The 25,359-nt window shown below is 37.1% G+C and overlaps 1 protein-coding gene and 1 long non-coding RNA gene across 2 annotated transcripts; one reads left to right on the top strand and one right to left on the bottom strand.

The window, feature by feature from the left end:
* Positions 1–6,197: 6,197 nt before the first annotated feature.
* On the bottom strand, positions 6,198–24,325 carry znf366 (zinc finger protein 366). Its single transcript, XM_088629137.1, has 5 exons — positions 24,190–24,325; positions 16,419–17,747; positions 11,059–11,250; positions 8,546–8,720; positions 6,198–7,400 (listed from the first exon to the last, which is right to left on the bottom strand). The coding sequence occupies exons 2-5, from the start codon at positions 17,724–17,726 to the stop codon at positions 6,922–6,924; spliced, it is 2,154 nt and encodes a 717-aa protein (XP_088485263.1). The 5' UTR covers positions 17,727–17,747; positions 24,190–24,325; the 3' UTR covers positions 6,198–6,921.
* Positions 22,977–24,661, top strand: LOC148673008 (uncharacterized). The gene is made up of 2 exons (XR_015935908.1): positions 22,977–23,013; positions 24,345–24,661. It is a non-coding gene; the product is annotated as an uncharacterized LOC148673008 (long non-coding RNA).
* The last annotated feature ends 698 nt before the right edge of the window (positions 24,662–25,359 follow it).

The raw sequence follows: 25,359 nt of genomic DNA on the forward strand, positions 1-25,359 counted from the left end.
TCATCCTTGTGATTGGCTTTCCACGCCATTAACAGAAACAGAGAACCACTAAAAAGAGTATTTTCATAAGTAATGTTACAACCTTTATCTTAAAATATCAGACATGAGTGGTGTATTTCACTAAGCAAAATAGTGGATTTAATTAGTGAGCTTAGTGAACATAGGCAGCCTATGCCTGAAGCCCTCAACAGTAGAAATCAATATTTTGCAATACAGCACACAGTTCTTTCAATTCACAGCATATCAGAGTAGCTTGCCAACCTTAGAAACATATTAATGAAATTTACATAATCTTATTTTGAACTCCAGTCCTAAATTGTCTCCAGTTTATAGTCTCTAGACTCTAGTCTCTACTCTCTAGTCTCTAGACTAGTCTCTAGGCTATAAACAGCTCTGCACATGTGAAAAGCTAGGATAAGATAAGATCACTTTATTAGCCTTACACAATTTCTTGCATTAGGAATTTGTCTTTTCCGCATACCTCAGCTTGCTCTCCATGAGACACACAGACACACAGACGGAGAGAAGCATGGGGTCAGAGTGCAGGGTCAGCCATTGTACAGCGCTCCTGGAGCAGTTAGGGTTAAACTAATCCAATCAAAGGTCACCTAGGGATGGTTAAGAGTGTATGTTCATTGAGTAATAAATGTCAATTTCAAATCACCCATAAAAAGGCATACTCACATCTTACCAACTAAACATCATCAGTGTAGCCTCCTTGACGTTCAAATAGGCAACAGTACTTACAGATCTAGCATGATGCAATCAGACATCAGAAATATGCACACTAAAAAATTACTGTGAAAACACTTACATTACCCGAGACAACATAGTCCCTCAGGTCTATCTTAGTGGTTGTCGGTGGGGAAAAAAACAAACAAATATGGAATAAATGATTTACAGTACAGATTGGAATAGTTTGGTAAAATTCAAAATTCTGCCTTTTGCATATTAGTAAGTTCAATGATGCGTCATAAATCACTTGCATTAAAGATCAATATAGAAGGTTTGGGTATGTACTGTATAAACAATGTACAGTACAGTGCTGTGCAGTGCAAAAGGCTTAAATATTTTGCACTGTTTTACTCTTTTCACTCAGTGCTAATCTATGATATTTATTTCTTCTCACCTGAACAAAGCTTTTAATCGTAGAAGTTGTTATAAAAGTGGAAAACTCTTGGTTTTGAGTAAATCCTTTATTGCTGTTACACAGATACCTATGCCACATGTTAAAACATACTGCAACAAGAATGTGTCCCTTGGTTTAATAATTGCAGCAAGTTAAAAACAGGTGATATTGATGGATATTTCTTAATTATAGGAGTGAGCTCATTGGTTTGCAGACTTCAGTTATTATTTCTGAAGTGCAACCACATAGTGATATTTATACTCATACATTTGTGCTCAAAGTAAACGTTTCAGTACTTGAAATTGCTGTGTTGTACACAAAGTATGTTTTTATTTCAATATGATCAAATGTATGAATTGAATACCCCAAAGTATATTATATTTGATATCCCAATACCTTTGTTGGTCAAAGTATATTTAACCCTAGTCTTTGAACAGATATTTGTAAGTCACTGAAGTCTAAATGTTTTTTTGTTATAATAAACAAGAGACACTGAGAAAGAAACACTGAGAAGCACAGCTACTTTCACTATCAACATTCTGTCTGTTTCTACCCAATGGTCAGAAATTATTAGGAATGTGAAAAGACAAAAGTATTTGGTAAGATCTAACCATTTCGTTGTCCATTTTAGGGAGTTTGCAGTACATCTGCTTGTTTTGTGTTAATGGGAAAGTATGCAGTCGTTACTCCCATACATATCACAATGTCAGGTTCTTCTTCTCAGTTTCTATTTTACCACTTACAGTATCAACTACATGTTAGACTTTTAAAGAAGACATTCAAGAACATATTAGCATCCCCACCCTTACAGAAATGGTACTGTCCCAGTTCTAATGTTATGCACAATGGTTTTCGGGCTATTTGTCTGGGACACCAGCAGAGCTTGACAAAAATATGTTTAAACAGGACTCCAGGGTTTTCAGGGAACGATTTTTCACTTCCACTTCCCCTTCTTTGTTAAAAGAAACAGGGGAATAGAACTCTTTTTCCAAGAAGAAAGGGACCCTGCATGATGTTCGGAATTGATTCTTTTTTTCATATTGTTCGTTTTAGGAAAGGAGGAAACTTGGAGGGTGGCTGATACAGATCCTCTAGGGACAGCAGTCACTCCTCGTTGTTAGAACACCATTTTGAAGCCCCTCCAGATGCATGGTTACTCTTTGTTTCTGCTGTAGTTCATTTTCTTTTAGTTATAAAGTGTGTAAGTCACGGTCATGAGCCAAGTACGCAAAGAATGGTCTCCCATATTTTACTGTCATGTATTGTGTGGTGCTAGCTTGGTATTAATTAATGGATGAATTTAACTAAATCTCATAAATGTAAATTACACTTATTGTGACAATACACATAATAAGTATAATATTATCATTACATGCAGTAGATGTAATTTTAATATATTTATTCCAGTACACATTACCAGATTGGTTAATAGAGAAGGGTAACACAAATAATATTTTAACCAGCATCTCACATTTTTCAGTGTGAAAGAAATGTAAGGGGATACTGTATTATATATGGCTGCCATTTATTTCAACATTTGGAAATTTTAACAAAATATAACACTTTTTTCAACTAGTGATCAATAATACAAGTCAGGAATTTACAAATAATCTTTCCATATTCCACTCTCATATTTTTTTTAACAAATAATTCTTGTTTATTGCAAACCAATATCATATTCGTCAGCAGGAATAGGCTCATATTATTAAGTAATTGATGCTGAATGTGGTAGTGATAAATTGTTTGATCATTTAATTGCTTATTTTGAAATTACTCTTCCAGAGTGACAGATAAAACTGCTCAGCAGGGGTTTGGTAAACATTACGTTTTTTCCTTATGTTATCTTTGAATGCCATTTGCCATTAACTTGTTCGTTTATTTTTTAAGGCACAAAACAATATGATTCATCTTATCAGACAAATTTAATTTGAACCCTTCTGAAAATGTCCGCAAAGCAGTCAGCAAAAACTTAATAGAAAAATCAAGAAGTAAAATATATTAAGTATAGGTATTGACCCTCTTTGAATCAATACTTGGTGGAAGCAATTACATTTGTGAATCTTTTTGGATACTTTGCTCACAGGGTGATACTGTACATTTTTCACTCTTTCTTCATTGCAAGCTTGCTCAACTACTAGCAAGATGGCTGGAGATCATTAAAAGGCAGCAACTTTCAAGTCTTGCTTCAAGTCAGATTCAAGTCAGGACTCTGATTGGGCTGATTACGTTCTTCTTAATACTTAATAATATGAGCCTATTCCTGCTGACTAATATGATATTGGTTCTAGTTGATCCAGGCCAGTGTAGCTTTGGACTTGTGTTGAAAAGTGAATTTTCCTCTCGGTTTTTGGTCTTTGGAAGGAAGAAGCAGGTTTTCTTTGAACGTTTAAATGTATTTTGCTCCATTTTCCCCTCAATTTAACAAGCTTCCCAGTACCTGCTAGTGGGAAGCAGCCCCATGACATAATGCTGCCACTAACAAGATAATTCTCCAAACAAAATGGAATCACATTGAAAGGTGCCAAATATGTTTGCAAGGCACTGGAAATGCAGAAACAGTATTATTTTCCCTTCTTTTAGCTTTCATGGACTATGGATCTGTTGTGCTCATTTAATCATGTTAATTGATATGAGGTTTCTGAACTTATTTTATCAATTTGGGGTCACGGGGGAGCCAAAGCCTATCCCAACAAGTGATGAGCGCAAGGTAGGATACACCCGGGTTGGGATGCCGCTCCATCTCAAGGCACACACAGACTCAGGCATGCACATCCTCACACCAGGACCAATTTTACCAGAAGTTAATTTACCAAATTAACCTTCAAGCATGACTTTGGGAGTGTGGGAGGAAACCAGAACACCTGAAGGAAACTCACAAAAAAATAAGAACATACAAAGTCCATGCAGATAGCACCCCAGGTCTGATACTGAAACCCAGGGCTCCAGTGCTGCCAGGCAGCAATAGCATACAGAATTTATCCAGAAAATAATACTGTATTATAAGACAATAAAGCTATAAATCAGTAATACTTTTCTTTCTTATGTATACTGGGGAAGTAAGAACAGTTTCTGAACCACTGTTGCTCAACAGTGTTTAAAAATCTACAATCAATACATGTTGGGTATTTGATATGGTATTTTTACATTCATCCCCCTGTGATCCTCTTGCCTTCAGCACTGATGCCGAAGAGACAAGATGTGCGGAGCACCTGACAGTAATGAGAAGTCATACATCGGACAGCTCAGCATCGTGCGCTGAAGTTCAGCACAGCTACTGGCAATGGTGGTCCCTGTTCTCACCTGCCTGCACTTCAGCCACGTGTCCAGCCTACACTTCTGCCTGCACGTCCAGCTTGGTCTTGGAGTGGCCTTGGCCTGGATCCTAGAGTAGACTCCCTCTGAGAGTGTGAGCCCCATTCAAATCTCTTCTTGGTGCACCTCCAGTAGACCTCCCCAATGGTGTGTGCTCTGTTTTGCCCGGCTCCAGGTGAATCTCTCTGATTCTTCTCCCTTTATCTTTCTCTGTGAAGCAGAGTCCGTTCTGGAGTTTGCCAGCCACAACCTCTGGACTGTAGCTCTTTTGCTCTTGGGTATGTAACACCTTTGCACCCACCCCAAACATCCAGAAGGGCAGCGAACCATAACAAGTATTGTCTGGGATTTAAATAGTTAACTCTAGTTCTTAACTCTAGGACTTACCTTTTATTTTTTCTTGATGTAAACTATTGGACCTTACAAATGTCAGCCATCTTTCATTTTCATAATGTCATTTCAAAATGTTTTTTTATAGATTTTCACATGCAAAATGACAGATGTCATACCAATTCCCTGATTAAAGACAGGGGAAAATAAAGAAAGGAGAAAAAAGATCTGAAAAGTAATAAGTGGGCAAATTAGAATGTAAATTAGCATAGGCTGTGGGGCAGATAGGAAGACATGTCATGATTTGCGAAACCGCTTTGCTGATCAGTCTAAAAAATTCGTAATAAGATTATAGATCAGTAAATGAGCAAAAGACCAGGGCATCTTTGTAAGATTGTAAGATTGCATAGGACAATATCTTTGGCTGTGGCCATTTCCATGCATGGAAGACTGGTCTTGTATTAATATTAATTATATTATATTTATATGAATAAATGGAAAACTTTTAATGGAATTAGACCATGTCTTGTACAAAGATTATAGAAATTGATTCACACTTTTTTTCAGATTTATGGATTCCCAGGTCACACATTTCTCAGTTTCCCATGTGAGAAGCCATGTAAAGATTAGATTAAGCTGCACATTTAGATGTGGTAACACTTTAAATCTTGCATGAATCATGGAATGGATGGGGGTCTTACAGTGAAGTTGGAAAGTGGGGTACTTTGCTGTGCATAAAAGTTTGACACATGTCAGGGTTCCAAAGTTGCTCAACCTGTAAAGATTTTTAAGTTCTTTTTAAGTGCAAGTTGAGTCCTAAATTCCAATAATCACTTGCTCAAAATTGGGCTTATTATTCAATAAAACTGCATTTCACAGCCAGCTGAGTGTCCCCAGGGTCAGATGGATTTGATCTGTGGTATCTTGGGCTTGCAGTGTGGTTTGCATTTATAAAGTTTATAAGGACCTATCAGAAATTCATCAATAGATTCTGAATATATACTGTATGAACAACATCCCCAACTTTTCATGCATGCATTATTAACTAAAGGCAAATACATTTGTGGCAGCACTCTCACTCCCAATAAATTTCAGCTGGCCATGAGTAGCATTTACAGTATACAGTAGGTAATACAACAGATGTGAGTGAGCTCCCTTCAGGAAAAAATATTTGAAGTAGTTTTCCGCTGTGCTCTAGTTGTGTGTGCAGTATAATAATCAGCCCTAAATCCCTTTGCCATTTTCAACTGGATACTTGAAATGAATTTGCCAGCATGATAAACTGAATTTGAATGGTTTTGGTGTTTAGCAATTCTGGACATTCAATGTCTGGCTGCCTGTGCACTTGTTTGTGCCCTCCAAATGTGCTTTGTCCTTTAATAAAAGACAGAAACAAGTCTGGAGAAAAGGGAAAATTATTCCAAAATAATGTAAAGCTGTATTCTTTATTGGTCTATAAATAGATAATTATTTTAAATCCACAATTTTATTCCACCTCTCACTTCAATCTTGCTACAATACTGACCTTGGCTCTATGTAGCATATTTTGCACTCTGCCTGCCCCATTGCAGCATCCTAATCAAGAACATCAGCAGCACAAAAAACATCATTAGCTTGCTCCGCGTAGTTTAAGTAATTGTAAAAGCTCTTTCTTTACTTTAAAATACAATATTCTCTTGTAAAAATCCATAAAATCAAATTAGACTTTTTCATAAGAAAAATATATTAATTGTGAGCTGTCAAATAGCACAAATGACGTAGCATATTCTATAGGTGGCATTTTCCAGCTTTTTTTTCTTTTTTGTTAAGATGTGTTAAATCCTGTATATTTTATATACAAACATTCACAAAAGATTTTGTACTCTTCCTTTTCAAAATATACTGCATAACTTTTGAGATGAAGATTTTTCTTCAGCTGCGTGTTCAATAAATATGAACACATCAGTCTTTCAAAGGCAATTTCGTCATCTACAAAAAAGTAAGCAATTTTCTTTAAATAGTCTATAGCAATGCAATGTTTTCAATCCTTAAAAATGAAGTTTATCAAAAAACAATACTATTTTTAAGAAGTCTCTCCGTTTATCCATTTTCTTCACCCATCTGATATTTTTCACCCAACTGATATTTTTCAGCTTTTCACAGATGCATTCTCAGTTCCTTCCAATACTCTGAGAGTAGAATTCCCCCGATGAAGCACTTGTCTGGCTTTCATAAAATCTGATACAAGGATACTCTTCATTTTCAAGGTAATACTTCTGCTTTTCATTTTGTTCTCCTTTTTCTCGTTCTTTGTTCAGACTATCTTCTTCTTTGTCTTTGTCTTCATCACCATCTGCGTCTCCAGGTTTGAGGGGCTCGGCTGGATCTTTGTGTTTACAGGACAGCTCTGGAGAAAGACAGGAGTGGTTGCTGTGACTATAGTGTTCAGGGCTGCCCTGGCCCATGCTGTAGTAGCTGTCTTCCTCTTCCTCCTCTTGACATAAGCTGCCTTGGGCACTCTCTCCATCAGACTGAGAGACACTCAGCCTCACTCCAGTCTTTTGAGACAGGTCAAAGGGCTCCTCTTGAACAAAATTGGCCATGATCCCTGCTTGTGATGATAATCTGAGTCTCACTCTTCTCCTAAATCCTAACAAAGAGAAGGATTTCAACAGATTAAACAGACTGACTTGTGAAAGATGGCTGACTTTAAGCTTTCAAAATGAAAACATTCTGGTGAACTCATTACTGTTTCACATCACTAATTTATATGGTAGTCAGAGTGACACAAGAGCTGTGCACTTTAGAAAAGATGGATAGCTGTAATCAGTGTATCTGTGGGACTGTCTGCAAAATGCTCTGCACTACAGTATTATGTTGTTTCAAAGAAAGGCTACGTTGATTAATAGAAACATGACATCATCGTAGATAGGGACAGAGGTAGCAAATCAATTTGTTAGTTTTGTTCTCTGTGCTTCTCTCGGTTATTTGTTCTCAGTGATGTCAGCTACAGCTGAGAGATAAAAAAATCTGTTATGACTAAAAATACTATCTCTACTTATATTCTGGAAAGGCAGCAAAACATTAATAAAATATCACTGATCAAATGCAAGAGCAGAGCCAAAGAAAGAAGTCTTCTATTTCCTCTTTCTTAAAAGCAGGAGGGAAACTGAAAGAACAATTACCCTGGAGATGAGTGTGTTCTTTTCACATCTTCAAAAAGCTTCTCTGATAGAAGAACCTGTTCTGATGTTTGACATGTCTACATCTACAATGTCATTCTTGCATAGGAAGCATTATTTGCAGAATACCTGGAGTGGGTCGAATTGTACGTCTTGATACAGCACTGTATTACTGGGCTACATTCACATAGCATTTTTCAATGCTACTGGGAGTACTGTTGCTGTTAGTCATTGTTACTAATCCCCTGAGAAATGTGTCTTTATTCTGTGTGAAATGTGTCTTTATTCTGTGTTGTACAATTGTTTATGACACCTGTCATCATGGGACAATGGCTGAGATTTAGAGTAGTTTGCTCTGTTCCATGGGAATGAACTAGAACCACAATATTTCTGAAATCTCATGAGCTTGTGCAGATCAATTAGTTGCATGAGAAAGCAAGAGGTAAGATGAATGCCTGTATGAGACACAAATATGGACACAAATAGGTCCAATGAACTGAGTCAGCTGGACTGCGTTGTAGTACTTCTTTGTGTGTGCTGTCATGAACGAAAGTCCTCCAAAAGGTAAAAGGTTTTACACAATAGGTTTTACACAATCCATCAAATACTGTACCTCTTGATTCAAGTCCCCTGTCCATGATGCCATGCTTGACTTTCATGTGTCTTGTGAGGTTTCCTTTCAAAGTGAATTTGCTGGGGCAGTAAAGGCATTTGAATGGCTTACTGTCAGAGTGCAAGTGCATGTGGCCCATTAAATTATGCATTCTGTTAAACTCCTTCCCACACAGCTGCCGAGACAAAAAAACAGAGTTTGACATTGACGGCACAGTTGTTGCTTTAGTCAAGGCTGCTTCAGTGCCATGAGATAAAGAATTTTGTCACATTCAAAAGTATTCAAAAACAGAATCAGAGAAATAAATATGTAAGTTTATGTTTTGGAGCAATTTGGAGAATATCGTGAAGAAAAATAATTGCGATCGGTTACGTAGTCTTAAATTGTCAATGTACTTAAGGAGCAAACAAAACTAAGACAGAGGCTGGGCTGACTGATACACCCTTTTCAGGATTATAATATTTAAAAAACAAAACATACATGCAAAAAAATAAATAAATAGCTAAAAGGGGCTCCTATTGCATTTTTAATACATCTAATGCAAGAATAAACAAATCTTCATTAGTCCGCCCAGCATAAAAGATATTCATAGTAGAACATGAGAGTGTTTCTGGGCTTGCAGTATTTTGTTTAATTATTAAAATAACCTTTTTGCTCTTTAGGCACCTCTCAATGAACTGAGGTATGAGGCATCTTCAGCACTGAAAGACGTGACATTTGCAGAAAGAGTCTCTCTTTGGATAGTGAAGGTAATAAGAAGTGAATGCAATTGGCCACGAGAGGAAATCCCATCCAGACAGGCCACTGGAGGGGTGGAAAGGGCACTCCTGTGCTGTCCTTCCTCTGCATTCTTTTTTACTAGGGTGTTCCTTTCCTTCAGGAGGAGAGAGGGACTGTAAACTGTCCAAAAGGACCGTGAGAAAACAGGAAGTGCTCAAAAGTACAAGAGAAAGCGAGATGAAATCTATTTGCGGGCTGTTCTCAAGGGACATGAGAGCCATTGTTACACAGGCAGTTTGTGCAGCGATATCCTTCCTTCAACTGAGGAGGCGCTTCGTGCCAAAATGCAGCTATCTGGTCATCTTCTTAACCCTCCCTGTGCCATTCCAAGGTCAGAGACCCCTCAACACAGCCCAGCACCCTGAGCAGGGCATTTTCCATAAAAAACCAGTGTAACATCTTCCTAAACCTTGGCATGGCAAATATCATTGCTTTTGTCAATAAGAAAAGAAACCTCAGCTGTATTTTGGGTTCACACATATGGAAACCCTATTCAGTTGCAGGTACGGTACAAAATGAGGTGTTGTTTTTTTATTAAAACTGAATATTTAAATTCACAAACGTTCGGATCCCATCAGAAATGCAATGCAGCTTTTAGAAGAGACATTGGCAGATTCTGAAAAAGTTTGTTAAAAATGTACAGGTATGTTTTTATTTTTTAAATGATCATTTTTTTTTATTATCTTTTAAACACTTGAAATTTTTAAAAGATCTCGTAAAGGTTCATCAGATTTACAAGCCGAATCAAAGGCATTGATTAAAGGGTGCATCTTAGTTGGAGTGTCAAGAATATTTATAAACACCTTGGTAAAATATTGTAACTAGAAATAGATTTTCACATTAAATTGGCATAACAAATGAAGGCAGTTTTTTAAGCTTCTCATGTTGATTCATCAACTTCATTTTAACCTTCAGTTTAATTTAGTTGTAAATCCCAGAGAGCCAAGAACATCCTCTAAAACACCGATACACCTTGACATTTGATTCCTGCTTCTGTTTCAATTCACTGAAGCAATTAAATATTTCCAGAATAGTAAATATTAAGAAGCAGTGTCTTTTGAGACAAAACTCAAGATTAGTTTATTAACAAAATAAACTCTCGAAGCCATATTGCTTGTCTCCAAATTGTGGAATAATGTTAATCTATTAATTCTGATGTCAAATTAGGGGTTTGAGAAATAAATCAATATGTTTTTTTGGCAGCTGAATTAATCAGTTTAAACACATCGATACTTACTAAGACAGAATGTCTGTCTGCTGTCGATTCTCCTTCTTTCCTCTTCAATAAAATGTTTTTTCCCAGGTCTTAGTGACACATATTTAGATACAAACTCTAATGTCTCTTTTAGAAATAATCTTGATAAACACCATGTTTCCATTCTCAAATGTAAATTGAAACAGTGCTTTTGAGCTAGTTAGTTTCAGTTGTATTAATAAGAGCTATTTTTTAATCACAACGTTGAGAAATGAGTTGATTGTGCACATCCTAATCAACATGGTCAAATACATATTCACACTTAATAACATCTATTTACATTTCTTCAGGGTGTGCTTATCTTTATATTAGATTAAAATGCCAAAATGCCTTAATTGCAATGTACACTGTAGAGCTATAATAGTACTATAAGTCTATAGCCCTTACTATTTCATACACTAAACAACATATGACATTCATAATCGCAAGAGAGTAATAAGAGAATAAAAATGTTTGATGGTTTGATGGGTTTACTGACCTTGCATTTATAAGGCTTGACATCAGAATGGACAATCATATGGGCCTTGAGAGTCTGTTTCTGCACGAAGCTCTTGAAGCAGAGGTGGCACTGGTAGGCTCTAATGTTGGTGTGGATCAGAATATGACGCTTCATGTTGGCTAGGAGAGTGAACTCTCTCCCACAGATGCCACACTTGTGTTCTTTCACCCCCTGTAAAGTAAACATGCTGCATGATCACTGTAGACAGTTTTTAGTATGACAAATTTCATATTCTAAACTCTGGATTAAGAGTTTTCTGTCTTTTATTTTCCCTAAAAAACATAATTCGATCATTGGAAAAATACTAGGTGAGTTAGTCCTCCATATGTCTAGCTAGGGTGCGATAAATCAACTAGGATGTGCAGGAGTGAAAGCAACTTTTTAAATCTTTATTGGTACACTATTATTGGTAACCCCACAATCCTTCAAAATCATTAAAAATTATAATCCAACAAGATCACAGGACACATAAAGGCTGAATGGCATTTTTATGGTGATTTTTAGACTCAATGCACGAATTGATAGGGTTTCATTTTTACTTACTCATTTTGACCACTTACAGTATGTACTGTACACAAATTTGAAAAAGAATATACCCCTGTCCAATGACGTCCCATTTTGTTAAATGACAAATTACATACTTTAAATCAAGGCTAGAATACTCGAACTAAACACTTTGATAGGTGAAAGAAGTTAAATATCAGCAAAAACTGCAAAAGAAAATGAAAAGCCAAGGGTGCTGACTGTGTAAGAATTCACCCATCTGAATCAATATTTAGTAGAAGTACAATGAGCAGCAATTACAGCAGCAAGTTGATTTTTGATACAGTAAGTCACTAAAAACTGCACGCATGAATGGTGCAATTTTTACCATTCACCTTTGCAAATTTGTTAAAAAACCACAGATTTTTTACTGGATTGAAATCACAACTTTAAATATGGAGGTGAGTTGTACAGTAGAATGGCACAGATAACAAGACTCATAAAAAGTTCTGAAGACACTGAATATGCGTTTGAGAGTATTGAAGTTGATCATTAAGAAGTAGAAAGTTGAACTGTCTAGATCAAGCCATCCTTCCAGACTGGACAGCAGGGGACGGAGGAAACTGTGTAGGACCACTGTGAGACCAAGAGTTCATTTAATACGATGGTCAGCATTGTCTACAAGTCAAAAGTATAATATACAAAACAATAATATCCCCGTAGCAAAGCCTGTCTTTGTGGAAGAGTAGCAAGAAAGATGCCATTACTGAAAAACAACAACAAAGAATACTGTTGATGATACTGCAAACATGTGGCAGAAGATTTTGTGGTCAGACAAGACAAAATAGACACTTTTTTGTATAAATACAAAGTATTACATGTATTACAAGACCAACAGAGGGCACCACCCAATCAACACCATCATCGCTTTCAAGCATCGGATTGGCAGCATTATGTTATGAGGCTGCTTCTCCATCTCATCATCAGAGACTGCAAAGCTTATCATTGAGGAAAACTTGATAGAGCATAGTACATGTAAGTCTGAAAGGAAAACCTGCTTTGGTCTGCTAAAGATCTAAAACATTCACCTTTCATCAAGACAATGACACATAGAACAAAGCCAAAGCTCCACTGGGATACACTAATAGAAGAAAGTGAATTTACATCTTGAGTGGCACAGTCAAAGTCCAGACTTGAATCTATTCGAAAATCTGTAGCAACGTTTGACAATTGTCATCTGCAAATGATCCACAACGAGACTGAGAGAAGTTTAGCAAGTTTGCAAAGAAGAGTGGGCAAAAACTGTTCAATTCCAGTCTGTAAAGTTGGTAGAGGTTTATCCAAAAATACCTCCAGCTGTAATTGTAACCAAAATGTATTTCCACTGGGTATTGACTCAGGAGTGTGAATATTTGATATTTTTTTATTTTTCTTTGCTGTTTCTGCTGCCATTGATTTCCTTTCTCCCATGAAAGTGTTTAAGTTGTTCAAGTCAAGTTGTAATTAAAAATGTTAACTTTAAAAAATACATACTGTAAAAAATACTGGGTCAGTTTAAAACTGTTACTTTAAAAATGTATTTTACAGTATTACATTGGAAATGCAGCTCTAATTCAGGTCTTCACTGCTGTTTGTATTTAACAGTTGTTTTACCTCACCACCTCACAGGGAAAGTGACATAGAATCCATTTCCAGAGATGATGCACATTCTGTGCAACAGGTTAATTTTATCTGTCTTCTGCAGCAAGAACACTTCACCATACTGTATATGTTTCGCTCTCTTTAGAAAGTCTTTCCAGAAGCTGCTTTTTAAACTTTGGCAAGTAGTATAATCAGAAACAGCTTCGGGAAACCTGACAGAGCTCATACAATTTGATATGTATTAAGAACACAATTACATAACAGAAAATTACAAAACTACTTCTATATACTATCTTCCTCTAGGTAAGTGCTTTATAGGCTTCATAGATGAAAGTTGTAATGTATAGTATAAGGGCATCCTGACTCATATCTAAAATATCATTAAAATATCGTTCTGACATAATCTTCCTGATGATTATAGGTCACCCATTTATAAATACATTAGAGACACAATTATTTACACCACTGTAACATATAAAAGACAGCAGGAACAATATTTTAAACAATGCATGAATTCCTAACATTGAAGTGAAAAGTGAGATTGTTTGCAGTACCTAAACTATGATCATTAAGATAAGATGAGCACAGTTTAATTGTGAAATATTCAAGTATGATAAATAAAAGATAGCCTTCAGTTGTCTACATGAACACAATTCTTTCTCTATAGTATTTATTAAGCACAAAAGCTGATTTATGGTACTGTTATGGTACAGTTTGTAACCATATACTTTGTGATTCTTATACTATACAAGGTAATACAGCACAGAGTCTCACTCCAATGAACAATGTTAAGCAATAAACCTATTTGAGTACAATATTTTGGGAGTTTGTCATAAGCCTGTAGAAAGTGGTAGAACCTACGGTATGTCCTGTTTTTGCACTCCAGAGCTAGAAATGACAAAATCAGAAATATACAGTAAATATAAATAGTGCTTGCTAGCTTGCGAGTGCAAACGTTAGGCCTGCGTGCAAAAAAGCAGCCATTTTTGCCACTTTAAATCATGCTGCAAATGTACCATGACTTAGTGAATAAGAGTGTGAGTGGCAGGAGCATCGCAATGTCTACTCTCTTGGGTTTTCTCGGTTCATCCACCCACTATCACTTTACACTAGCCAAACCGCCATCTGACAAGAAGCAATTTCCATTGATCAAGATCCAGTCAACTGACTGGAACAACCCAGGAGGGACAAACTAATGGATTCTTTTCACAGAACAACAGCTGTGGATGCTGAACAAAATGATCACCATGGAAGACCTAGAAAAGTAATTTGTCATCAGATGATTGAAATCTGTTAGCAGTTTTACAATGCTACCATCATGACTTATTAGGAAAGGGGAGAAGGTCTGCAATCTGTACACCAACATGGATGACAGATACTGTAAGTGTGATGTCTTCTCTTTCATTGTCTGGTTTAGCAATTGTACTGCACATCTAGCTAGGAGGAACCATAAAACATTAATTGATATCTTGTAGAGTTGGAGTTGATTTACAGCATATAATTTGTGATGGGACATTTAGTGCACACAATTATCTTGACACAAATTTAAATGTATGCTCCACTAATCATTACAGCAACACAAATATCACTTATTTAAATCACTTAAATTTTCAACACAATAATGCTCCATATGCCAAGTGCTTGCATCACTTCAGTCAAGTACTGACCCATTGTTATGTGTTTTGTGCACCAAAATTCATCTCTCATGAGAGCAGTCAGTCAACTGAAATGTGTCTTAGTTTTAAATGGAATGGTTCCAAGACAAGATAGCATGAAACAGCTATGTGGCAGCTCAATATCAGTTATTGAAAATTCCAAAATTTGGTCTCACATACTGTGTGTGAAATATGAACCTTAAAAACATACAGTATCACTCCCTCATCAGATTGTATAATACTGATGCCCAGACAAAGGAAATTGGAGATGAGCTGTAGATAGATAAATGTATTATTAACACAAAAACTAGATTTCTTTATAAGACTTAAAGGTAGGAGCTGCATTAGTATGGGAGTTGTAAAGGGCCAGCTACAGGTTAAATCCACAATGAAAAGTAATAGAAAAGATAAATTATAGATTTCAATGTTTCAAGCCTTCTTCAAATGTGTAACACTGAGGTTTTTCTTCTTTGTTGTTAGTTTTCAGCGTTGAATTAACCTCTGCTTGCTAGTTTTCTTAATAGTAAATCTTCATTCAGTCCTTGTTATAGTGACGGCTGTGACAGGGTCTGTGGACAATGTCTTGGATGTCTCTTCCTACAGAACATATTAGGAAGGAAGATGTGTCTTGAGGGCTGCAATCAGTGCACATAAAAGATCAAAGCTCCATGTCAACCAGATCAACACCCTCACTGCTGTTGGGAACTGAAATGAGATTTTGAAAACTTGGACGCAAATGACTGTCCACGTAGACTTAGACAAAAGTTTGTTATAGTTGGTAATATTAACTATCCAAATTAATTAGCTTCTGTTGAACTGGAAGCAATCAAGAGGATGTCTTGACTAGTAATATGGTTTGATAACTTTAAATGTATAATCTAATAATGTTTCTATGGTACAATTGGTGATATTGCAAAAACAGATGTGTAAAATTAAGTGGTACATAAATAAAATATTGAATTGCAGATTTTTCAAATGAGCTTGTATGGTATTTTATAAATAGATGTCAATACTTTGCCAAACTCTCATTTGACAAAGCATCAGAGTGTCCGTGTCAAAGTGACATTATGACAGGAATACTTTGTACTGATCGCATAAAAATACTTAAGTGTGAAGTCAAACTGACTTTTCAAAAATAGTTTTATAAATTTAAACGTCCAGTCCAAACAAAAATTATAAAATTGCACATTCAATTGTTCTTGTTGTTAAACTAATGTATATAGGAATATAATTAACCACTGAATGAAACTCCATGACAAAATGTCTTAGGAAAACTTAGTACTGTATGTATAGTATATGTAGGCATTTTTCAGGAAACAATAAGCTTGGAATCTAAAAAAATTGTAATTTATACTTTTCCCAATTGCACCACAATGTTCATCATGTTTGCTTAACTACATTACTAAACTGGACATTAATAAAATGAAACTGTTTTCCACACGTTAGTCATGCACATCAGAAGATATATATTTGTATCTATGAAAGGGCTGATATTGAAACCAACTTTATTAACATTTTTTGCTAATGTAAGAGTGTAAAAGGGGAAATTCCAGATCCTACCTTATGGGTTAGGGTGTGCTGTTTGAGATGGTGTGGTTGCACAAACTCCATGCCGCACTCGCTGCAGATGTATGGCCTAATGTCCTTGTGCTTCATCATGTGGTTTTGGAGCTGGCTGGGGTACTGAAAGGTCTTCTCACACTCTGTGCAGCTGTACTGTGTTGGGCCGCGGTGAACAGTCAGGTGCCTCTTTAACTGGGCCAGAGTTGGGAAATCCAGGCCGCAGTCAACACAAATGTTTTCCTGGCCCCTCTCATGTTTCACCTCATGGGCTTTCAGCTCGCTGGGATAGGCAAAGCCCCTCCCACAGATGCCACAGCTGTAGGGCTTGACGTCACTGTGCTGCATCATGTGTCTCTTCAGGTGGCTGGTCTGGGTGAAGGCCTTGTGGCACACCTGGCACTTGTGCGGCCTGGTGCCTTGGTGAGTGAGCATGTGGGTGTGCAGGTGGCTCAGTTGTTTGAAGAGCTTCCCACACTGACTGCAACCATGAGGCTTGATGCCACTGTGGCCCAGGATGTGAGTCACCAGGTTGTACTTTGAGGTGTAGGACTTCTCGCACATGCGGCACTTCCAGCGCTTCTGATTCTCGCCTACATCCACATAATAGCTGTCATCGATGTGGATGTTGACTCCCAGCTTTTCTGCAGCATTCAGCCCGCTGTCATTTGTATTTGGGCTTCTCCTGTGCCTGCCCAGGAGCTCTCTCCGATACAGCCCATGGGAGAAATGCATGGTTGGGCTGGGTATGAGGAAAGGAAAGGGGATTATCCCTGGGTGGATTTTAGGGAAATAAGAAGGCGAAGGGTGCATCAGGAGAGGACCAGGAGGCCATATTCCCTCAGGCTTGACTGGTTCCTGCTTTATCTGCATGCCATCAAATCGCTCCACTGATCTATAGAGCTGAAACCTATTTAGGTCTATCATCTGGGGACTGTATCTAGGGAAGGGAGCTGGAACATGCTGAGGGAGATGATATGACAGGTGAGGCCGGTCCACTGTCTTAGCGCCATTGTCCTCTGTCACTTCGTCGGTGGATTCCAGTTCTTGAGGATTCGCTTTGAAAGGTGTCCTTTTGCGTTTCCGAGACCCTTCTTCCAAGCCACCGTGGAATCTCTCGAACCCCATGAAGTGTTGGGCCCCAAAGCCTGGGAATCCCCTGTTGAGGCTGTCCCCAAGTGGAGGGAATCTTGGGGGCTTGAGGAAAAGAGGCAGAGGCTGCAGGCAGGTTCTGCCATTCAGCAATGTCTTCATGCCATCGCTATAATGATTCCTCTCAGGTCTGTCTTGCATGACATTTGTCTCCATCTCCACATCAAGAGTTTTACCCTTTTAAACCAAAGGTGCAACAGTTAGATGTGATGATAGAATGGATTATTTTTCTTTACAGTACAATGCAAAGCATGTCAAATGTAGGATTGCATAATACCTGGGTCTAGGCCTGAAAAACTGCGTTTTATCTTTTCCTAGTGATCCTGATCAAAGTAAGCAAAGTTCTTAAGATGCTAAGCAAAAGTTTGTTTTCAAGGTTGAAAATTGCTCCTTATTGAGCCAATTGAGCTTAGTTTTTTTATTTAGTGTTGATGAAATTAAGTGAAACATCTGTCATCTTCAGATTTTATCTGAAATTACAAACATCAACAGTTCTTCCAGTTGAGTAACAAGATACTCTAGCATTTATGCACATTTTATGTCTCGTTGCACATTTCAAGATAAGCAGGGAACCTAATGGATATCTACTGTATACTACCCAACTTGAAACCTGTTGACATTTGAAACATCCTTCAGAGGGCAATATCTGCCCATCCACTCTAAACAAGGTTTCTGCAAGACTATTGAGGTACAATTTTGCAGGCACACAGCTTCACTAATAAAAGTTATTAGTGGTAACTACATGTGCTGTGTAAATGCCATTCTATCTTGTTGGGGACATTTATAGTACTCATTATGTACAGCCACACAGGGAGACCATGCATGTGGTCATGGCTAACCTTTCTCAAAGTCTTTGCTTGCAGGCTGTGATGATTTGTGTCATTAGTAGACCCTAGTCAACATTCCATATGTATAATAAGTTATATAGTATGCTATGTGTGCTCTGGCAGAACACAGTCCGGACTCTCTAATGCAGGGTATTTGTTTTTTGCTGTTGGCACATGTGTGATACAGGTTGTTCGTTGCATTTTTCGCCTGGGTGGGTCTGAGACAGAAAGGGCCTGTGTTATAGAATATATCCAATGAAACAATCATTTACTGAGAAAGATGTGGCAGGAGCATAATAATGGGTCATAAAACGTGTTCTCAACACACACTTTGTTCATTATGAAAATAAGAGAAAGGATAACATAGCAGTCAGCACAGTGCCGCAGTGGTTGGCATTGATGCCTTGCAGTGCTGGGGTCCTGGCTTCAATTGCTGGGGTGCTGCTTGCGTGACATTTTTATGTTCTCCCTGTGTTTGGGTAACTTTCCTCCAGCTACTCTGGTTTACTTCCACAGTCCAAAGGCATACTGGCCCTGTCAAAGGTGTATTCTGTCTTGCACCCACCATTTGGTGGGTTACTGCATAAAATTGTTTGAAAATAGATGGATAATTAATGCAGCATTTTGCACAACACTTGTTGTTTAGGACTGCAAAAAAAACCTCAAATGCTAATGACTGAAAGGACTATTAATGATTAGAGATTATTTTCAGTAATGTGCTAGAGTAGCAACCGTTCTTTGCTTTTTTTCTCTAGTGACAGAAAACCCTGAATGTTTTCTATGTAAAAACAACAGTTCATTTTGAGTTAAGCTTAACCCTGTTTCCAACATTTACCCTGCCAAAATTCAGTGTCTTGGCAGGAATGCCAGGTGTTTTGAAATGGATGGGAAAAACTTGGCCTTGGTCTTGCTCAATAAAGAAAATAACACTGTTAAAGGAATCAGAGATGTTTATCGCTTTCCCATCAACATTGTCATCATCACACAATTGTCTCTTTTTTCTGGAATAGTTTTTGAGGCCAGGTTGGGCAGAAAGAAAAGAGTGAAATTTACCGAATCTGGAAGGGGAACCAAGTCAAAACAAGCTCACCTCTACCTCTCTATACAGTCTTTGACAGGTTAGCCTACTTTTTCAGTTCTCCCTCTCTGGGAAACTACCCTGCACCTTTCCTCATTTGGATAGAAGGATTGAGGTTCTTCCACTTCTTCTTTCTATATCCACAGGTTTCAGATCCAATTTTTGCTGTATCAGGTTACTTGTAATTTTGGTAGAACTGCCGGTATTCACAAAGCTTTAACTTAAAAAAAAAACAGAATTTCAGTAATATCAGTATTGAATTCTGAAAATCAGAAATCATTTTCAAGACATTTACTAGTTAGAAATGATTAGGATAAACATCAAATTGAATGTGTGTATGATCACACATTTGTTTGTATTATTAGTGATTTAGCGGGACAAGATGAAGCAAGCCTATTGTAGCTCCATTGATTCCATTGACTTTGAAACTCTGTGTAGGAGCCCATCGAATTTGTAAGGAAAGCAGTTATTTGACTCACAAAATGTCATGTAACTCACATATGTAATTATGTCATCATAAACAGTAAGAACTGGATCTTTTGGAGGGTGTTAAGATGGAACTCTATTTTCATTGTAACTCCAAAAGCTGCAAAAGTATACAATCAATATGCAGCTGACCTATTGATAATGCTTTTTTACTGTATGCAATTGGAATATTAATAATTGTAATGCATTGTAAGGGTATATTAGTTAGAATTACTGATAAATAAGTGATGCTTTAAGTTGATCTTTTCCATCCAAGATGCAAAAACCATTACAAAAACATTTCTCCTCGTTGGTAATGATGCTTGTGTTGTGTTGAAAAAGAGGAGGAAAAATGTGGCAACTAAGACTTAGTAAGATTATCCATTTTGCTTATCTCAGTCTAGTGAAGAAAGGAAAAAAGAGGAAACAACAGTTATGAACCCTGGCAAAGTTCCACTTATTATGAACCTAAGCCATTTTATTTTCTTTTTTGATTTTTTTTATAGAAAAGGATAGGGAAGGAGTGAGGGTGAGATAAAACACTGTGAGGGAGAATGCAGGGGAACATTTTGTATTTCTGTAATGATTAATCAGAGATACTGTATATTCCTTCTTGTTTCCATTGTTTCTTCAAATTAGAAAAAAAAAACACTTCAGTATCCAGTAACATTTTCTCTGGGTGTTAGGTTTAAGTATTGTGGACATCTCCAGATTTTCACTACTAAAACTCATGAACTATCATACATATTATGTATAGATAATTCTGAAACTAAAGGGATTAACAAAACATCAGATGTACAGTATAACCTGTCATAAATTAAATTTATAACAGAACACAGTAGACATGTTGGAATTATTTTATTCTTTGTTCCAGAACAATTTTGAAATATTATTAATAAATGAAAGTAGAAAATAAATATTTTAAAATACATTTCCAAGTACTGGAAAGAAATTGAAAAGAAAGTTTATGTTCAGCTGAAATGCCAATTGTTTTGCTATGGCTTTAGTAAAGAACTCAAGGGATAGTTTTGTTATTCAGTGTATCTTATGCTACTATTTTCTTGACTTTCTTAGCAGAAGTGCCAATAATGTACTTTCACCATGATGCCCCAGATAGGGGAAGACACACAAAAACACAACTTTCACCTATGGGTAGGGAGAATGCTGCACGCTGCACTTTCAAGCATTTAAAAAACCAAAGGCTCCTTTATTTCAGGACATGAAACGAGTTTGATATCTACAAACCCAGAGATATACAGTATATCCATCCATTTTCTAACTGCTTCATCCAATTCAGGGTTATGGGGGGCAGGAGCCTATCCAAGCAAGCAAGGGACACAAAGGCTGGATACACCCTGGACCGGACACCAGTCCATGGCAGGACAGACAAACAGAAACAGACAGACATGCACACATTCACACCAATTTGGCAGAACTGTAGGAGAAAACCAGAGCACCTGGAGTAAAACCACACAAACATGGGGAGAACATACAAAGTCCATGCAGGTGGTGCTCCAAGTCCAGAATTGAACCAGGGGCCCCAGCGCTATGAGGCAGCAATGCCACAGTGAGCCAGCATGCTGCCCCATAGTAAACAACAGATGCCAATTACAAAACACAATTAGAACAACTTTCAAATCCTTTCCGTTGTTAGAAATCCACTGTGAAACTGTGAAAATTTGTGTTCTTGAATTTCCATCTAACTGGAGGATTAAGGTACTGTACATCAGGAAAAGGATTTTCGGAAATCAAGCTGCACTGTGTCTTACATCCTGGACAGACAAATGTTAGGTCAGCAATATCCAAATTGTATCTTCAACAACTTCCAGACACAGAACACACCGTTAATGCACCAGATGCTTAAACTAACTAAAACAAGGATGTCCCATATGGTTTAGATTGTTGGATTTTCTTAAGTGAACTATCAATTTTTCCTGCAAAAAACCTAGTGATACTTTACAGAATGATTTGCTGTCTTTACATTTTGCATGCATTCTGTAACTTTCTTCCAAAAAAATGTAAGTGACTGCATTAGATGTTTATTCATGCACTGTATTAACTATTCCAGAAAAAGGAATTTCCAGAACACAAAGCTGAATAGGAAATAGATGCTTAATGATGTCAGTGTAGCTTCAACTGAAAAATGTTACTTGTCATCAATGGACCTCAGAACATTAGGCAACATCCCTTGAACATCATATGGTTAAATAGCGCACAGGGCACTGTAGTAAAACTTGGAAATGACAACATTGGTCAACAGAGGAGTTATTATTTAATTATTCTCAATAATAAAAACGTTCTTATTATTAGTATGAACAGTAGTTTTGTCAATGTAGAAAAAAATGTTTGTTTTCATTTTGTCCTTATTGGCCAGGAGTTTTTAGAACTCCTGAACAGACGTTGTAAGGTCAAATCCCAAGAGAAGACACCGATGTTGCATTCTTGAATGAGTTTACTTTACCCAGGTTGCTCCTACAACCTCAGCAGTGAAACATGGGACCAAAACATGCATGGAAGAAAATATTATTATAATCTCTGAAACTGATCTATTTGGTTACAAGCATCAGTCAAGTAAATACAAAAAACGTAGAAATACTTCCTCAAAAATCAGCAGTGGAAAAAAAAACTGGCACAACTCTAAGGCTTGTAAATTAATACAGGATGACGCACTGCTTCCATAATTACAGTTTTATGATATAGAGTACTGGTACTTTGATATGTGTGGTCAAAATCATTACATTTCTCTCACTTACATTTAATTTGTACACATTTATACAATACTGTATATGTACAGCACTTGAATTAACTAAGAGCACAGAAACCAGAAGGATTCCAAGAATATTAATGAAGCTCAGCTTCAAACTTTAGAACATGAAGTCCACAGATAACTTCTTCACATGTGAAGCTGAGGTATGCAACAAACTGCCACATCATATTGTGAGTAGTGAGCTATAGAGGGAAAGACTAATCTTAGTGATGCTGATGTTGACAATTATATAGTCTTCCCTGACTTCTACCCTTTCTTATATTTTACTTAGTGTGGCTAAGAAGTTATACCAGAAGACTAACAGCAGTAAGTAATTACACCCTACTGCAGTTGCTCAGGTAGGTAAATAGTAATTACATGTAACTGGTATTAAGAATACTAAATGAAAGGGTGCTTTTTCAGTGGTGAGTGCAAAAATGGAGTATTACTAACAATTTCTCCAAAACTATTTAAAGCAGTTAGGAGAAAAGTTACGCTGCAAAATTACATTTTAGCACCTTTTAATGAGTGTGACTATTTGTGCAAAAGTGATTCTGCTGAGAAACTTTGAATTCCTGTATAGTACTTAGGATCTAAGCCTATTTTTTAAAAGCAACCAGTATCATATCTAATTGTAAAATTAGATTTACAGTTGTTGCACTTTGGGCACAATTTGCATTTCCATCATTCAAGATTAAACATCACATAGCTAACTCATTTTGAAACAGGCCAGATCAACATTTGTATGTTTTCTCATTAATCAATGTTTTTGCTTGTTATAGCTGAAAATAGAAAAGATTAAAAGCTTTTGTAAAACATTTACAAAAATAAAATAAGACTGACGGTGTTCTTTATACAAAATTAAGTTACCAATGATTTCTGAAACACAGACAGTGCATACGCAAAGAAACTGTGCACTACCTTTTCTTGGCTTTATATTTAAGAGCACAAAGAAGCTTTTCTACCACAGCACTAGGAGTGAGGATGCTGGGACGTCAGAATACCATGCACATGTGGTTTAAAACCAGGTATCATAAACTTTGTTAACTGTAAATAATTTGGTGCAGGGGAAGCTACATGCCATTTAAGCAAAAAGTAACTAGATTTTACATTTGCATAGGCATGTCATTTTACATCATCCCATTTTTATGCAATCACTTTCTCCCAAATATTTTGTTTGCTCCAGGTCCTCTCTTCATCTTCCCCAATATACTTCTTGCACAGACACATCCTTCAGCAAACACAATTGGGCCCTATTGATATGATCAGGTTTCAAACCGCTGCAGACGTAGTAAGAGCACGTTGAAAAATGTCCCTCATCATTTACACATATTCACCGACAGAGAACCATGCAAAAAAGAAAGCTTATTGTGCATTCACATGCAAGAATATATTACATTTACAATGTTATTAAATGGAATTGATATATTTAAGATTCACCCAGCATTTCTTTATCTAAAAGCAGAAGCACATTGAACAGTGATCCAGATCCACATGACTCACCAGGGCTTGCGGCTGAGTGACTGACTGTTGCTCTCCTCTCCACTGTATACCTGCTATTTGTGGGGCTCTCTACACTGAAAAGGCAGAAGTAGTGACAGTGTTTGAAGTGCCTTAAGAAAGAGAACAGGAACAATCACTTTGTTCTCATTTTTCAGATGAGTACCTTCGGAAAGAAGGAAGGAAGGGAGGGGAGAGGAAGTCAACAAGCCTTTGCCTTCCTGAGAAAAAATAAGGAAACTCCAGATAGCCATCTCCATTTCTCTTAGAAATACAGATTTATCTGACTTCAGGAAAAAGAAATGGGGTATGCATTGTTGCCTCCAGTTTATACACTCTTATTAAGCAAGTTTTGACCACTAATGATTATGATAATCAAGACAAAAATCATTGTTTCATATACCCATCTACTGTACATTCCTAAATAAAGAGGAACTAATATACTGCATGAACAAAGATCATTTAAACCTTTAAACATTTAAAGGTCTTTCAGTGTTTTCTGAACTCAATTTATTTCATATGCAATACCTTATTATGTGGTGTATTAAATGAGGCAGTTTATTACCATATTGCCAGTACCCAGGTATTTACAGTAGCTGCAGTGAGATGTTAACGATCTCTGGTCTTGTTCAGGTTTTGTTTTGCTTTAGTTCTGCACCAAAACACTAAGAAAGACAGAGGGTGATGTTCTTTAAATATTGTTCAGTATGCTGCATTGTAACATATCTCATGATTATAAACCATTGTGAAAAAAGAGTTTCAAAGATTTTGCCAATCAGACATTGAAGCTGGACATGACTAATGCAGAGTGCAGGCATAAGGATCATGACCTGCCTGTGCTCTTAATATCTCTTAATGAGTCCATGCAGTTTGCTGAAGCCTGAAAGGTGCTCTGTCTCTAGCTGTCTCCAATGAGATGATACAACACTGTCTGTCTGGTTTGCTGTGTCGGCCATCACATTTGCAGTTTTCTGTGCATCAGTGTCATTTGTTGCATTGAGTGGGAGACATCATATGCTTTGTTCAGCTTGGTTAAATGGTCTTCTGTCTGCATTTCTGGGTCATAGAGCACAAATCTGATGGACTGTCACTGGTGACTTACAACAAAGCCCTGGTCCTGGGAACTACTGTATACACCTGCTGGTTCCAGCTGAGCTCTCTACTTAATGAAAC

This window comes from Lepisosteus platostomus, chromosome 4 (assembly GCF_059453375.1).
Source record: "Lepisosteus platostomus isolate fLepPlt1 chromosome 4, fLepPlt1.hap1, whole genome shotgun sequence".
Taxonomy (NCBI): Eukaryota; Metazoa; Chordata; class Actinopteri; order Semionotiformes; family Lepisosteidae; genus Lepisosteus; species Lepisosteus platostomus.

Coding starts and splice junctions, on each gene's coding strand:
- znf366 (XM_088629137.1), bottom strand. CDS start 17,726: ATGGAGACAAATGTCATGCAAGACAGACCTGAGAGGAATCATTATAGC. Junction 8,721..11,058: donor TCAAGCCTTATAAATGCAAG/GTCAGTAAACCC, acceptor TTGTCTCGGCAG/CTGTGTGGGAAGGAGTTTAA. Junction 7,401..8,545: donor CAGGGGACTTGAATCAAGAG/GTACAGTATTTG, acceptor TCTCTTTGTTAG/GATTTAGGAGAAGAGTGAGA.